The 16,891-nt window shown below is 45.4% G+C and overlaps 1 protein-coding gene across 1 annotated transcript; it reads right to left on the bottom strand.

Annotated features, from left to right (window-relative positions):
- Nucleotides 1-4,454: 4,454 nt before the first annotated feature.
- On the bottom strand, nucleotides 4,455-13,487 carry LOC147342103 (pregnancy-associated glycoprotein 1-like). The gene is made up of 9 exons (XM_086384743.1): nucleotides 13,387-13,487; nucleotides 12,064-12,211; nucleotides 10,973-11,090; nucleotides 10,756-10,874; nucleotides 9,382-9,575; nucleotides 8,340-8,456; nucleotides 6,529-6,670; nucleotides 6,343-6,441; nucleotides 4,455-4,655 (listed from the first exon to the last, which is right to left on the bottom strand). The coding sequence occupies exons 1-9, from the start codon at nucleotides 13,485-13,487 to the stop codon at nucleotides 4,506-4,508; spliced, it is 1,188 nt and encodes a 395-aa protein (XP_086240869.1). The 3' UTR covers nucleotides 4,455-4,505.
- Between the last annotated feature and the right edge of the window lie 3,404 nt (nucleotides 13,488-16,891).

Genomic DNA, 16,891 nt, shown 5'->3' with positions numbered 1-16,891 from the left:
TCTCTTAAATCTATTTCTCACTTCCACTGTATAGTCCTTGAATTGTGTTTTTTGCTCCATACCCACTGGGAGTGATGGGTGGTAATCTGGCACTATTGCTTAGCAGAAGCATGCAATATTCAGGCTTCAGTTGAAGAAAGTAAGGAAAAGCACTAGACCATTAAGCTATGACCTAAATCAAATCCCTTATGATTATACAGTGGAGATTAAAAATAGATTCAAGGGATTAGGTCTGGTAGCCTGTAGAACTATGGATAGAGGTTTGTAACATTGTACGGGAAGTGGTGATGAAAACCACCCCCAAGAAAAACAACTGTGAGAAGGCAAAGTGGTTGCCTGAGGAGGCCTTCAAAACAGCTGAGAAAATAAGAGAACTGAACAGCAAACAAGAAAGGGAAAGATTAACTAGTGAAATACAGACTTCCAGAAAATAGCAAGGAGAGATAAGAAAGTCTTTGTAAGTGAAAAGTGCAAGAATTACAGGAAAATAATAAATTGTAAAGAATATAGATCTCTTCAGGAAAATTGGAGACACCATAGGAATACTTCATGCAAAGATAGGCACAATAAAGGACAGAAAAGTCAAAGACCTAACAGAAGCAGATGAGATTAAGAAGAGATAGCAAGAATGCACAGAAGACATATACAAAAATGGTCATAATGACCCAGATAGAGATGATGTTGGGGTCACTCATGTGAAGCCAGATATACCAGAGCATGAAGTCAAGTGGGCCTTAGGAAGCATCACTACAAGCAAAGCTAGTGTAGGTGATGGAATTCCAGCTGAGCTGTTTTAAACATCCTAAAGAATGAGACTGTAAAAGTGCTGCATTCAATATGTCAGCAAATTTGGAAAACTCAGCAGTGGCCACAGTGCTGGAAAAGGTCTGTTTTCATTCCAATCCAAAAGAAAGGCAATTCCAAAGAATGTTCAACCTATCATGCCTTTGTGTTCATCTCACTTGCTAGCAAAGTAATGCTCAAAATCCTTCAAGCTAAGCATCACAATACCTGAACTGAGAACTTGCAGATCTGCAAACTGGTTTGAGGAACCAGAGATCAAGTTGCCAGCATCCATTGGACCATAGAGAAAGCAAGGGAATTCCAGAAAAACTTCTACATCTGCTTCACTGACTATGCTAAAGCCTTTCACTGTTTGGCCACAACAAACTGTGGGAAATTCTTAGGAGAATGGGAATAGCAGATCACCTTACCTGTCTCCGGAAACTCCGTATGTAGATCAAAAAGTGGCAGTTAGAATCAGACACGGAACAACTAAGTGATTTAAAATTGGGAAAGGAGTATGACAAGGTATACATTGTCACTCTGGGTATTGAATTTGTATGTAGGAAAGATGATTTGATATGCTGGACTGCATAAATCCCAAGATGGAATCAAGATTGCTGGGAAATCAACATCCACAGATATGATTATGACACAACACAAATAGCAGAAAGCAAACAACTAAAGACCAATTGATAAGGAGAGGAGATGAAAAAAAGCTGGCTTAAAACTCAACATTCAAAAAACTATTCACAAAAAGACACTCAATATTCATGGCATCCAGTCTCACCACTTCACATCATATAGATGAGGGAGAAGTACAAACAGTGGCAGATTTTATTTTCTTGGGCTTCAAAATCACTATGGACCTTGACCGCAGCCACAAAATTAAAAGACACTGGCTCCTTGGAAGGAAGAAAGGCTATGAAAAACCTGCACAGTGTATCAAAAAGCAGAGACTCACTTTGCTACAGAAGTCTGTAGTGTCAAAGCTATGGTTTTTTCAGTAATCAGGTACAGATGTGATATCTGGACCATAAGAAACGGTGAATGCCAAAGAATTGAGCTTTTGAACTGTGGTGCTTGAGAAGATTCTTCAGAGTCCCTTATACAACAAGGAGATCAAACCAGTCAATCTGAAAGGAAATCAACATCTGACCCCTGCTGTCTTAGCTTAGGCATCTACTGAGAGTTTCCAAGTGGAAAGAACAGATGCTTCCACTGCAAAAGTGCCTAACCATGGCAGTCCCAAGCAAATAGTTTGTAGCTCCACCATTGGAGGAAGCTCAGAAAGGCTGAAGTCTCAGTGTACCCTGGGTCTCCCAATACAGGCGTTGCATTCTCCCCAGCTGCATTGGAGGCCAAGGAAGAAGCATTCTGGGCCCTGGAGTAGGGGGATGGCTCAGAGATCCACTGGGGCCACCACTTACCAAGTAAGACTGGAAAGGATGGGCAGGCTATGTGGCAGAGAGCTGGTGACTGGGGTGTGGGAACAAAAGGGAACCAGCTCTGCATGAAGTACCTCACCCAAAATCCCCTGGAGGAGAAGCCAAGCAATAGATCATCTGAGATGGGATGAAGAGAGTCTATTTCATTACCCCTTATAATTCTCCTGAATGAGGAGGTGGTGGAGTTGGTGGGTAATCACAAACTCTTCCATGGCCTAGACCATCTGCCAGTCACTATCTGCCGGGGACCAGCCCCGGCTGATCCAGGGTATTCGAAGGAGAGACGGCGTAGGCGAAGATCAGGAAACAATTGCTTAATTAAATGTTAATTAAGGATATAAAGAGTAATAGAATGAGGATAGCTCAGTAAAATTCAGTGAAGAAAAGAGGCTGAAAAAGGATAGCTCAGTGAGGAAATTCAGTGGAGAAAAGAGGCTGAGTAGCTAGGTTTACACGGGAGACCAATAAAATTTCAAGACAAGAAGTTTGCACCACTTACATAGGCCGCAGGCGTCCTTCCGTTCTCCCGAAGGAGAGGAGACACTGAGGCCTCCCCGGTCGGATCTTAGAAGCCCAGGCATAATTAGTAAGGATGGCAGGTTCCGCGTTCCAGATGGAGACTCAGCCAGAGTGAGAGAGAGAGCGACATGGGGAGACCAGTATTTGGAGAAACTGATCCCAATTCTTTATTTTCCATGGTCTACTTTTATACACTGAGATGTTATGCAAAAGTCATGTGGGGACAGCAGTCCTGACTTTTATTAAAGTCAGGTGCTTCACACAAATGTATACAGAGGTCTTAGGGGTGTTACATCATCTTCTGGCCAGGGGGGCCTGCTGACAATTTACGACCCTCTCCTTGTGACAGGGGTCAGTCAATCAGGACACTTATTTCTCCAGGGCTGATTATTCTCAAAACAGACGCCACCCAAATAAAGTTACATTCCTACAGGGTGACGGTGTAGTGGGTTTTAGTTAAGGAAAGAATTTACTTAGCCTAAGGTCTAACGTGATTAATATCAAAGGTTAATACTTATTTCTTCTATATATTCATTAATGTGTGTAAGGGCAGGGGATGTGGAGACTTAGCAACAAACGTTGGCTCAACAAATGAAAAACACTTCACCAACACAATTTCTAATTAGCCCACTATACTTTTAGTTTTCTAACTTCTCTAAAGAACCTGTTTTTAGAGGGTTTAAAGCATCTCGTGCCTCTCACGGTTGGGAGGCTGTGAGCCCGATGAGCCTGTCAGGCAGGCTAGAGAACCTTCAGAGGAGTTTGTAGGTTAAAACACTCTTGTCACACCCAAGAGTTTTTATTGACTGGAGCTCTAGGTTAACTCCTTCTCCGAAAGAGGTGGTGGGGGACAGCCCCCCGTAAAGTCAGAAGTGTAGGTAAGAGCACAAAGTAGTAAAGTAGGCAGGCTCTGGTTATGGGGGTAGACGCTCGAGGATTTCCAGGGGGACTCCTGAGGCTCGATCCCGCCTTTGCGTATGTCGAGCCTCCTTCCTCATGACCTTTGCCATGGGCGGAGTACCTCACTCTGGCCCCCAACAACTATCCTTGGGGCTGCCTCTCCACATCTTCAGTCATGTAGTTCTGGAGGAAACTGACAATCATGTGTGCTGCTGTGTCAGGCCAATGACCATGTAAAGCCAATCATAGGACCCCATGGCCCTGCCAGGATGGCTGATCTAGGGCTGTACATGTGCACTGAGATACATCATTCAGAGAATACCCTTGAACTCTAATGGCTCCAAGCTTCTTTCTTTACTAGGAGATGCCTTCAGGATATAATACCCTAGGACAGGTAGCTTGGACTCCCTCATTAGGTGTAGAAGCCTTAAGGAAGAAATTTGTCATGCTAAGACCATCAAAGAAGAGGGAAGGGAAAGGCCGAGAGAGAGAAAGAGAGAACTGATGACTTCTGATTTATTGAGTCCAGTCACAGAGATCTTTGTATTTGCTCTGAGTCTTGTGTCCTGGATTCCCAGAATCATTTCAATGAGTCTCCCTTTTCCTTGAGGGCAGGTGGAGGTGGGATCCTCTCAATTTTGATTCAGACTTGGTTCTAGGTACTTCAATCCCAGACACAAACAGAGGCAACCATTTGTTTCAGCACCATTAAGAGTGATACCCTTTATTCTTTACTGAGAATAGGGTGTGCAGACCACCAAACACAGTTCACCAGCATCCTGGGCAACAGTGCCCAAAGTGTGAGTGAGTGTGTGTTAGGAGCAGCCTCATTGATTCCTGAACCACTCCAAGCATTTATACTGCCCTTGCCAGGCCAATCCTATCATTTCCTCGATCAAAGACTGAGAAATACCGCCTCAGGAAGACGTCACCCAGGATCCAGAACTCTTTAGGTAGACTCAATCGGTGCTCTTTAAAGGCAGTATAGCAGTGGCCTCTAGAATCCTGGGGGAATCAGAGACATACACCAGTCAGCGTGAGCCCTTACCAGTGACTCCCCCCAATATCCAGACCCAGCACAATTCTTTGTTTTATCTCCCTCTTTTGGTAAGTATCAAGGGGTTTTCTCAGCAGCCGGGGATATGAGAGTTCATCCAAAATCAAAGAGGTCCAAGACATGAGGTTGCCATGAGGAAGGGTGTGGGGGAGGGGAGGAGTGGTAGTTCAGAAACAGAGGAATGAAAAACAACAAAGTCCCACTGTAGAGCACAAGAAACTATATTCAACATTCAGTGATAAATCACATGAAAAAGAATAAGAAAATATATTTTTTATGTGTATAACTGAGTCACATTGCTGTGCAGCAGAACTTAATGCCACAATGAAGATTAGCCACGTTTCAATATAATTTTTTTTGAAAAGAACAAGTGTGTCCATAGCTCTCCTCACTCCCTGTTTCTTTCCTTCTGACTCTTGCTCCTTGTTTTCTCTGCAGAGAATGCTGGTTCTCCTTCTGCGTCCCCACAATCTGTACTTTATTTAAAAAAACTTTATTTTGTATTGGAGTATAGCTGATTAACAATATTCTGAGTTTCAGGTGGACAGTAAAGGGACTCAACCATATGTATCCAGGTATCCTGGTCCCAAAGACACCCCTCCCATCCAGGCTGTCATATAACTGAGTGGAGTTCCCTGTGCTACACAGCAACTCATTGTTGGTTATCCATCTTAAATAGAGCAGTGCCCACAACATGTTCTTGAAGCTTTAACTCTGGAAATCTGCGAAGCTTCCTTCAGCCCACACTCACCCTCTCTGGCCACTCCAGGCTTGGTTGGGTTAACTACTCTTGTTTCCCATTTGCACTGGTCAGTCTGTAGCCCTCATCACCCCTAGTAAGTCCCCAGTGTCCCAGTGCAGATCATCTTGAGATGCCATTTGCATGGAATCCAGTGCAGTTTTGCCTAGAATCAAGCAACTCTCCATATGGCTCAATGAGTTTGTGGTTTTAGAATTCCTGAAATTCCCTCTCTTCCTCAAAGCCTTCTTTGAGCCCATCAGCCTGCTTTGAACTCCCGCAGGGAGCTGACATGAAGCCTCCACCCTGTGCCGGGACAGAGGAGTCACTGTGCACCCAGTATTCACCTTAGTATCCAACCTCCCCACAGAGGGGTATCCCAACTCACAAAGGAGGCACCTGGCCGGAGCAAGGGAAAATACAGCCGAGAACTAGGCTGACCATGTAATTTATCATCCAAACCAGGAAAACTTTGAGAAGGGAAGGGAGCCTGTTAACTTATGCTGGGACATCACACTGGGACTATCCCCAGATATTCTCCTTGTAACATGGCCCATTTCAGGGACTGCTAGTGCTGAATTTCATGTTCATGCACCTAAGGGTTCAGATTGAATTGAAGCTCTTTGAGGACTGAGAATCTTAGTGTTCCCCTCTCCCTGACTCCCACCATGCCATATGGTGTGGCCTCTCCACATTTATTTCAGGAAGATCAGTGTCCCACACGGCCATTTACTCTGAAGTGATTGGTTTTGTGGGAGTCACTGGCCCAGCCACCGGGTTCAGCAGCATCTGCAATGGTTTGACATGGCCTCCAGAGGGCGCCCTCCTCCAAGCAGCACCCCAAGGGTTCCTGCAAGCTCCAGTTTGAGAACTAACCCTCAGTATTGTCCTCTCACCTTGAGGATGTAGGCTCGAGCTGGCAGTCGGTAGTTGATGCTGTTGATGGTGAAGATAATAGACGGCAGGGTACTGACCGCAGAACATGAAACATAATACTATTAAAGAGAGAGGGTGAGAGGTTGGCCCTGGTGATACTTGTTGTGTGTGAAGACTGGGAGTGACCCTGGGGCATGACCCTTCACCTTGGAACCCCGTGGCGTGGCGCCGATGAGCTTCTGTATGTTATCGACCAGTGGTTTTGGGCCATCAATCAATGGTGCCCCGGTGTCCACAAGGGCCTCGCAGCCTCCAGAACAAGCAATAACCTTTCTTTCAAAGGAGATGCTGAGAAACAATGGAAGAAAGTGGGCATCAGGGTAACTCTGAGCCTCCCCAGAGTTGCCCCCTTCCTGACTGTCTCCTAAACAGCCCTTTGTCTCTTGCCCTCTTTTCCTTTGCTATCGACACAGTACTTTTCTTGACACCCTTGAATGTAGTACTTGAATACACCAGGATTTTTGTACCTTGACACAATCTGGTCTTCCTTCCTAGAAGACTCCACTGCACTTTGACTAGGAAATTTCTCCTCATCTTCCAGATTCCAGCTTAATTTTATTGTTTTTGGGAAGTCTTTCCCCAAGTGTTTATGAGTCTCCTGTCTTAGTCATTCTCTGTACACCCTTCCTCATGTCTGTCGCTGCTACTGCTGCTAACTCACTTCAGTCATATCCGACTCTGTGCGACCTCATAGAGGGCAGCCCACCAGGCTCTGCCATCCCTGGGATTGTCCAGGCAAGAGTACTGGAGTGAGTTGCCATTGCCTTCTCCTCCTCATGTCTAGCATGTACCAAAGTCATAATTCACTATGTAGGCGAGTCACTTCATGTACATCTGCCTTCTTAGATGTGAGGGCGAGTTTTATTCTCCTTGCCTCCCTAAAGTGCCTGTCACACAGTGGATGCCCAAAGCTTGTCTGTTCAATGAGTGAATGAAAACTTAGAAAACAATAAGTAACCTCCAGAGAGCTGTATCTTTTGGGGAACAAATAACGGGTCACACACAGAGTGAAGATGGAGATTCGCAGGGGCAGCATATTCTCACAGTAGGGGGAGAGAGGGCCTTCTCTGGGAGAGGGTGTCTCCCAGCACTGCTTCTACAACCAGCTCAAACCCTGAGACCCTGGCCAGGAAATACATGACTAGCCCATAGAAACTTCAAATGACAGGTCAGCTTTTGTCTGACAGTCTCGCACAGAATCCTATCAATTATGCCTCTTGTCCTCAGGTCACTCCTGGATCCCACCTTCCTGATCCTCTGTAATAGCCCCTGTCCCACTGTGTGCCCAAGAATTTGGTGTGTCTTTTCTATTAGTTGCTTTCATGTCTTAACACTGCAGGCAACCACTCTCCACTGCTGGATAGCTGCTCCCTAAGAAGACCAGTTTTCCCCATTTTCTCAGGACTGTCCCTGTTTTTTAACTGACATTTATCTGTACTGAGAATTTCCTATGTCCTAAGTAGCCCTGGACAGTCGGTCGTCTTATCGTAACTCTGTTCAGGCTAGAGATATTCTCCCTGATCCTCTGTTCACCACACTGTAGAGTTCTCTAACCATACTCCCCCACCTCAAAAGGAAGTGGGTGCAGCCTTCTCCCAGCTACACAGACCTCTCTGGTGCCTTTTAGGACCCTGATTAGAGCCATGCTCAGATTATGAACCCATGAGTTGTTTGTGTATTTATGTGCTTGTCTATTTGTTTGTATGTGTGTTTGCATGTTTTTTTGTGTGTGCTTGTGTGTCTCTGACTAGTTATGCATGTTTTTATGTGTTGCTGTGTATGTTTTTATGTGTCTGCTTGTGTGTTTCCATGTTTCTGTGTGTCTGTCTGTGTCATTTTGGGTGGTGTATATGTCTGTGTGACTGTGTGTCTGAGAATGCATTTGTGTGTTTCTGCCTGTGTCCATGTACAGTAGCGGGAGCATCACTTGGGCTGACCCTCAGAGGGAGAGGCTTACCGGTCCATGTGTACAATCCAGCCACCCGCTTGGATCAATGGTACCCACTTGAGCTCTCCCTTGTAGTAGCGGTGGTCCACCCCACCAAACATCACCACACTGCCCTCCCGCTTGTCTCTGTAGAGAGAAGAGAGGGGGGGATCCTTGGAGGACAGTAATAACAGAACTGTCTGAGAGCTGTGCTTGTCTACCCATCAAGGCCCTAATAAGGTCCCCAGGTACAGATGCAAAAATCGAGTCTAGGAGAGATTGAGATCCAGACTAAGGTCTGTTACAGGCTAATGAGTGGCACAGAGGAGGTTAAAAGCTGAATCACTTGGCTGGGCTCTGCCTACTATGTCTTCTGAAGATGCCCTGGACCTCCAGCGACCTGAGTGCTTAGACACCCTCAGAGGACAGGGTGCTGAAGTGTTTTGGCTTTCCCCTTGTCCACCTTGTTATTTTTCAGGAAAATCAAGGCCTGGGAGTTCTAAGGGTGTGGGTTCAGGTCACCCAGAATTGGCTCCAATGGCCTGTGATCTCTACTGTCAAAAGGACCCCAAACTCAGAAGGGACTCCACTTCTGCTCTCCCTGTCTTGAAGTGTCTCATATTTCTTAAACAAGGGGTCCCACACTTTTGTGTCCCACACTTTCATTTCTCACTGGCTCCTACAAATTGGGTAGCTGGTCCTGGGCTCCCAGTGAAATGCTAATGAGGAAGGAAAGATATCCACCATCCTTCTCCTTCCTTCCTTATCAAATTCATAAGCAAATCCTAATGCCTTTTCCTTCAACTTGTTTCCTGTTGCCTTCCATTAGCTTTCCTCATCATTCATCCCCCTAGACCAAGTCGCTGGTCTTGAGCCCAGGAGTAGGCTTGTGTTCCAATAAACTTTTATTTATAAAAGCCAGGGGTAAAGCCAGGCAGGGTTCTGGGTCCATAGTTATCCTGGGTTAGATTATCTCTCAGGATACTTCTTTATCAAGTGTTCTATAATTTTTGTGTAACTGAAAGCATCTTACAGCTAATTTGGTGAAATGGATTGTCCATTTCAAACTTACTTGCTGAAGTAGAAGGCAAAAACAGGCTCAGAAATGGCACCTTGATTCTTCAGCTTGTCAAAGATGGGGATTGCTCCAGAAGAGGATATGTTGGGGTAGTTCAAGCCCAAGACACCATCAAAAGGCATATCCTTAAACCCGTATTCTGCCGTGCTTAGACCAAACGGCTGGTCAGTGCTTACAAGGTCCCCAATCTGTGGGAAAGAAGAGTGTTCCCACTTACAGATACCTGAAGTGGGGCTAGGACTGGGCTGGGATGCATTGCCATTAGGTCCTCAGAGAAGAATTGAGGTTGGGCTCTGTCTTTGGTGGCTGACAGACAGTGAGATCAAGCTGGAAGGGGAATTTGGGTTCCATTTGAGAGAGGCTGTGAATTTTATAACATCTGCCACTCTGAAAAATACCACCTGAGTGAGTCATTTTGGCCTCGTGGCTTCTGTAGAGGTGGGGCAACCAAGAGTCAGGCCAGGTCCCATTCATGCCACCTTATGGACAAAACAATCGAGAGCAAGATGGCCTTCTCTGGCATCACTGTGACCTAATGACAGGAATGGACTGCATTCTCTGTAATGTACTGTGGATTCTGCATCTGTCCAGGAAGACAGAAGCCGAAAACACAATCTTGCTTGCAGGGTTCTATGAAATTACTGCCCGCAGAAATCACTTTTGGGGAATTGTGTATATTCCTGTGAGGTGTATGAGAGAGAAAAGAGGGAACATAACTACTCAAGTATTTGGGGGGAGGCAGGCCATAGGTTTATTAGACTCTCAAGGGTCCTCTAGAGTGAGAATTCATTTATCAGGCCCCTTGACTTCTCAGACCCCCAGTTTCCGACTCTGGATACCTGAAGCCCTTGACTGCTCCCAGGGTCCTCAGATCAGTTTTATCCTGTCCACAGAAACCCACGGTAACTTCAGTCCTGAAAAGCCAGCCTAGCTCCACCTTTAACCACATGTGTACCCTCAGCAAGGACCTTGCTGTCTGTACCTCAGTTCCCTCATATGTCTCATGAGCTAATCAGAGTAACTGCTGTGTGTGGTTGTTGCAGGATTAAACCAGTTATCACCTGAAAGTGCCTGGAACAGTGTGTGAATATAAAAGTGGGTGCTTTTATCCTTTCTTCTCGCTCCCAGCAAAATGAACCTTAAACTGCTCATGGGCAGAGGAGCTGCAAGTCCACACCTCAAACCACTCTCTGGGTTAGCTAATCTGTTTACTCGTGTGTCACCACGGATACTGCCTCCCCAGAGACATGATCCTGTGGATAAGATGGCCAATATCTATGGGAGTTAGGCTAGGAAGGGTCCTGCCAGATGGTCCTGAATCTGGTCACTCCCTAGCCAGTCCTGACTCAGCATATGTTATACTGTTACCCGAACTGTGTCATGAGCAACAACTCCTTTCATTCTCCCAGATCCATAGGTGATCCTGAAGGTCTTATTGGTAGGCCGGAAGGTGGAAGACTGAAGATGTCTGAACCTAACGTGTGTAGCTGCAGACACAAGAGATGAGTGTCATCAGGTGCCAAGGATGGAAACAGGGTGGCAGGGCAAGTGAAGGATGGTCCGGGTATGAGGTATCTGTACTCACAACAGGCTGGACTGGTGCAAAAGTCGGATGGCACCCACAAGTCAGATGAGCCTGTGTCAAAGACAACCTGGAATTCCTGAGGGGGTGTTCCAATGGTGATTCTACCCACATAGACCAACTACAGAGAGAAGGAGGGAGTGGGTTAGTACAGAACTGGCTACCTTCTATTCCCAAGCTGCTGACTCCCTCTGGGTGTCACATATCTCTTGAGATCACTTTCTAACCACTGTGCACCTCACAGACTTTGGTCACAGAGGTATCTGCACTTGATATATTTTTCCTGTGCTACATTGTATGCAGGATATTGACTCTATGACCAGGCGTTGAAGTGGTTCCTCCTGCATGGAAAGCCCAGAGGCATAACCACTGGGCCTCCAGGACCGCTGGACACCCAGGGAAGTCCTGGTGCCTTCGTTTGAGAAGCTCTGTAGTCTCTTCAAACCCAGCCTTAGCACTCACGTCTCCAGGAGGTCCTTCTTGATCAACCCCAGCCACTCCCCCAAACTCAGACCGCAATCAATCAACACCACACAGGTGATCCTTTCATTTGACATGTATTTACCCTTTGCCTATCTCTCAGGCTGGCATGGGCATTCTTGAGACAAAATAAGCCCTTTGTCTAATCTAAAAACAGTAACCACACTGATTCTTATGGCCATACATGGAATACAGGTTCAGTAACTTTTTAGTGCTGTCGTTCTTGCATCTATGGAAACTGAATTCCTCTGCCTGGGGATTCACAATTGCTCTGCAGTTGGTACTACCTTTTGATCACTGATGGCTCACTCTTCATCTGTAACTGAGTGGCTCACTTAGTTCAGAAGGAACAATCACCCTCAAACAAATGACACATCTTTGACACAGAAATGGATATTTACCTGCCACCTGGTAATTGCCAGGCCCAGTCACCAAGACCAACAGTTGAGTATGAGAGTGCCTTCTCCTCTGATTGGGGGTCCCTGTTTTCCAGTGTCTCTGCCTCCTGCAGGAACCCCATCCCCATCATCCCACCAGGTACCTCCAGATGAGCCCCAGTGCTAGGCTAGAGCAACAGGGGGCGCTGTGGAGCACCATCCTCCCAAAATACTCACATCCCTGATGTTTCTCAGTGGGTGAGTTAGATTTGAGCCACGAAAAGAAATCTGGGACAGTCTGTAAGCACGTTCCTTCAGGAAATTGTTCAGCATATTTTTTTCACTAAGGATTTTTCTCATGGTATTCACTCTCCTTAGAGGTATTCTTTCACCGAGCATTTGACAAAGAAAACAAAGAAGAAGTCACAATTAGCTGTCTGTGTTAAGATATAACTGTCATTGTAATGGCCCTCTGTATTTTTTAATCATTTTTATGAGACACATTATTATCAGAACTTTATGCATATATCATGGCAAAGATATAGATTGAATACAGGTTCTGTTCTGCAATCTTGAGTGAGCCATATGACCATGTGGTGTCTCAGTATCCCCTTCGGTAAAATGGTAGAATATAACAATACAAACCCTCCAAATAGGATATCTTGGGGATAAGTGAAGTGATGGATAGAAAGTGAAAGTGAAGTCACTTAGTGGTTTCTGACTCTTTGTGACCACATGGACTGTAGCCTACTAGGCTCCTCCATCCATGGGATTTTCCTGGGGAGAATACTGGAGAGGATTGCCATTTCCCTCTCCAGGGGATCTTCCAGTCTCAACAATGACAGCCATTAGTATTGCTGTTGCCATCCCACTCATTCCTTCTCAAAGAATCTCAAGGAAGGAGGTAGAAGGGGGGCTCATCCTCTTTTACAAGGGAGCAATTTGAAATGCAAGAGGTTTCTGAGTTGGCTGTGGTCACACTGCTTGTCAGATATAAAACAGTGTATCTTTCTCCAAGTTGACAGAGAAGAGAGAATTGAAAGAAGAGTCCAAGATATAGCAAACAAGTAAGGGAATTCAGAGGCTTGAGAAGGAAGGACAAGTCAAATGAAAAATTAAAAGCAAACAACACAAAGAGAAATACACTCCAAGTGACTTCCAAAGAGATGGAGAGATAAGTGACAGTGACACAGAGATGCAGACATAGGCATATACACATTGAAGTAGATAGGGACAATAGAGGACATGTTGAATAAAATGTAGAAAGTGCTATTCCACAGGACCACATGGACATCTGCATAGACTGTACACTGAACAGTTACAAGGAGTTGCATTTTCAATAGGTCATGACATGACTGGACCCCAAGATTTGTGCAACCCAACCAAGACCTTAGGATCCACAGTTCCTATAGCAAGTTGCTTATCAATAAGTAAGATTTGAGCTATAAGACTCTTAGGGAAATATTCCATTCCCTTCTAAACCTGATGGGTGGAAGAATAATCAGATGAAAAGGAAAATCCGAGAAAGGAATATGATGCAAATTACAGTCCCATACTTACTTGACTATGCACTCTGAGAAGGCCACCAGCCCAAGGACCACAAGCCACTTCATGCTTCTTTCCTGGCTCCAGGTACTCAGGGAAGGTTGGGTTCTTAGCATATAGTGGTGACCAGGAACCCCTAGTTATATATGCTCTGACCTACCCGAGTTTTCCCCTTTAGGCCACTAAAAGATCTGAAAAAAACAAAAAGCTCTTGATTAAATCTTTACCTTCATCACTGTCCTTGGTCAGTGGCCTTTGAAGCTTCTCAGAATACAGAGAATTGAACTGTAATCTCTTCCTTGAAGCTTGGTTGGAAAATCAAACTGATCTGCATGGACATCTAAGAAGACAGAGAACCTTGCCTACATGGAGAAAAAACTGCTAAGAACACCATGAAAATGGATACTAAGAGCCATGCTCGACATTCGTGGTTTCATGTCATCTTCCTAGCCACTTCATGAGATGTGCAATACTGTCTTCATTGGAGAGGAGATTACTAGGAGGATAAGTTGTCAAATGGCAAAGTGAAGTCTTCAGGGACATCCCAGGGACATACAACTGGCTTTAGGTAGTGGGTCTATTGACAGACATCAGGTTCACCTCTGATGCCAGTCTGCATCAAAGATTTAGGGCAGAGCAATACTTCAACTGCATGGTTTCAGTACTGGAAGAAATGTCATATGCATCCACAAGATATTTTATATCATCCAACAACTGTACAAGGAAAAACTGTGTGCTAGGTTCTGGGTTAAAGGCTTCAAAGTCAAAGTTGATCAAGACAAAGGTAGTCTTTATCTTAAGATATCTATAAGTCTAGTTCTCACAAGCTCATGGCCCTAGGAGGCAGGAGATATGATACTAGGACTAGTGGCCATGTTGGAATCTGGGCAACACAGACTTTACCAGTGGGAGCAGCCTTTTCTCCACTTCACCCATGCTGGAAAGCAGGCAAGTTGGCCATGTTTTCAAGAGAATCAAAGTTTGGATTTTAAGTACAATCTAATGATTTGAATGTTAGCAACTTTTTTTTTTCCCAAAAAAAAAAGTGGGAGCGAAATCTCCACAGTGATGTGCTGGAATCAGCCTTCAGTCTCTGCATTTTTTTGTTTCTGGCCTAGAGTTGGGAGTGCAGTAGGGACAGAGAGGAATTTAATTCATGTTGGTTGATTTAAAAAGAGACTGATTGGATCCCTGCTTCAGCACGGTGGCCGTGAGGCCTTGGTACGTCCCCTTCAGCCCTTGTTCCCGCACAATCTCCCTGACCCCGTGGAAGAATCCTCAGTATTTGGGGCTGGCAGAGGTCTGGTCATGGATAAATTTCACCTTGATGGTCTCCATGGGGCACACGACCACCATGGCCTCGGCCACTCCAGCGCCCAGGCCGCACAGCAGCCCGCGTGTGCTGTCCAGCCGTCCCTGGGTGTCCCGCATGTGGTTGCTGAGAAATTCAAACGTCCTGAACCCAGTCTCCTCTCAGTTTCTTCAGTTAAGTCAAAACAATGTGTTCCTCCTTCCCCATATATTTTTGCTTGTTAGTGTATTTCTTGAGCTGTTTTCATATTATTTCTTTCCTTTCTGTGAAATGGTTTTTTAAAAAAACTTGGGACCACCAAGTTGTAAAGATGTATGTTTTTACCTGACAGTTATACCACAGGTAGACTGTCCAGTTAAGTTGAGAAGAGTGAACCAATAGCTTGTATTTGTTTTTAAAATTAAATTAATCCTGGATAAGAGTTGCTTTTTTTTTTTTAAGGGGTTAGTCCTTGACCACTAGTTTGATACCATCTCTATTTTGGGTGACCTGTTTCACCAGCAGGCCTGTTACTCTCCTTGACTAACTGTGTTAAGTGCTTATAATGGAATAAATTGCTTTTCTACATAAAAAAAAAAGAGAGAGAGACTGAATGCACATTAAACATGCTGACTCATTGGAAAAGACCCTGATATTAGGAAAGATGGAAGGCAGGAGGAGAAGCAGAAGACAGAGGATGAGATACTTGGATAGCATCACCAAGTCAATGGACATGAGCTTGAGCAAGCTCTGGGAGTTGGTAATGGATAGGGAAGCCTGACGTGCTGCAGTCTATGGCATTGCAAAGAGATGGACACAACTGAAGGACTGAACTGAACTGAACAAGCTGAGAACAAAGACTAGTAAATCTAATTGCATCAGGTTGTTGACTAGCTACCTATAACAACACATTACTTAAGTGACTTTAAAATTCAGACTTATGACTCTACATTTAGAGTAGAATATCTTCTAAGGAAAAACAAGAATACTGCCCATGAAAAAGAAAACCAAAAGAAAAAGGGGGGTGCGGTCCTAAGATGTTGGAGGAATAGGATGGGGAAACCACTTTCTCCCTCACAAATTCATCAAAAGAACATTTAAACGCTGAGTAAATTCCACAAAACAACTTCTGAATGCCGGCAGAGGACATCAGGCACCCAGAAAAGCAGCCCATTGTCTTCTAAAGGAGATATGAAAAAATATTTAAAAAATTTAAAAAGAGACAAAAGAGGTAGAGACAGAGCTCTGTACCTGGAAGGGAGTCTTAAAAAGGGAGTAGTTTCCAAACACCAGGAAACACTCTCACTGGCGAGTCTGTGGCAAGCCTTGGAAGCACAGAGGACAACATAACAGGGAGGGAAAATAAATAAATAATTAAAACCCACAGATTATGAGCCCAACGGTAACTCCCCCAGCAGAGAAGCAGCGCAGATGACTGCACCCACCACTAGCAAGCAGGATCAGGGCAGGGAGGTGCAAGCTGCATTGCTTAGAGTAAGGACCAGGCCTCAATGCCCCGAGGGCAATCTGAGTGAACTAACTTAGGCTAGCAAACCAGACTGTGGGATAGTTACCACACACAAAGCTCTAACCTAAGATCCTACCAGGCCCACACACAGAACAAAGGACTGAACAGAACTAGCCCGCTGCAGACCATCCCCCTCCAGTGACAGGCAGCCAGAGTTGGAAGGGGGCAATCGTAGCCCCAGAAAGGCATTATCTACCAAACTGCAAGCAGGCTTCTTTGCTAACTAAGACTTCTTAGGGTTCTGGATGGTTGACATCCACTTGAGAAGGTCCACCGGTTGTACACCCAAAAAAACCGAGTGGCAGGGACAGGGGAGGCGATAAGTTGCAGTGACTGCACTTGCCAAACACCTCATCACCTGAGCTGCTTGGACCTGGGACTGGCACAAAATGCAGGCCCAACCGAGTCTGTGCCTCTGAGGACTACCCGAGTTCCTGAACCTAAGTGGCTTAGACCTAGGAGGTGCATGCAGCCCAGGGCTGACCTCAGATGGCAGAGCATCCTACAGCCTGAGCAGTGTGGGAAGGAAGGGCACACGCACCATGAGCGGGGGCAGGCCTAGTGTGGGTGAGGCACTGCAAGCACATGCCAGTGTTATTTGTTTGCAGCGTCCCTCCCTCCCCACAGCGCGACTGAACAAGTGAGCCTAAAAAAAGTGTCCACCACTGCCCGCCTTGTGTCAGGGCGGAAATCAGACATTG

Source organism: Bos grunniens, chromosome 29, assembly GCF_055505025.1.
Source record: "Bos grunniens cultivar Pamir isolate PY7600 chromosome 29, Bosgru_T2T1.0, whole genome shotgun sequence".
In the NCBI taxonomy this organism is placed as follows: domain Eukaryota; kingdom Metazoa; phylum Chordata; class Mammalia; order Artiodactyla; family Bovidae; genus Bos; species Bos grunniens.
The sequence above is the reverse complement of the archived record's forward strand: the minus strand, read 5'-3'. Positions and strand labels throughout refer to the sequence as shown.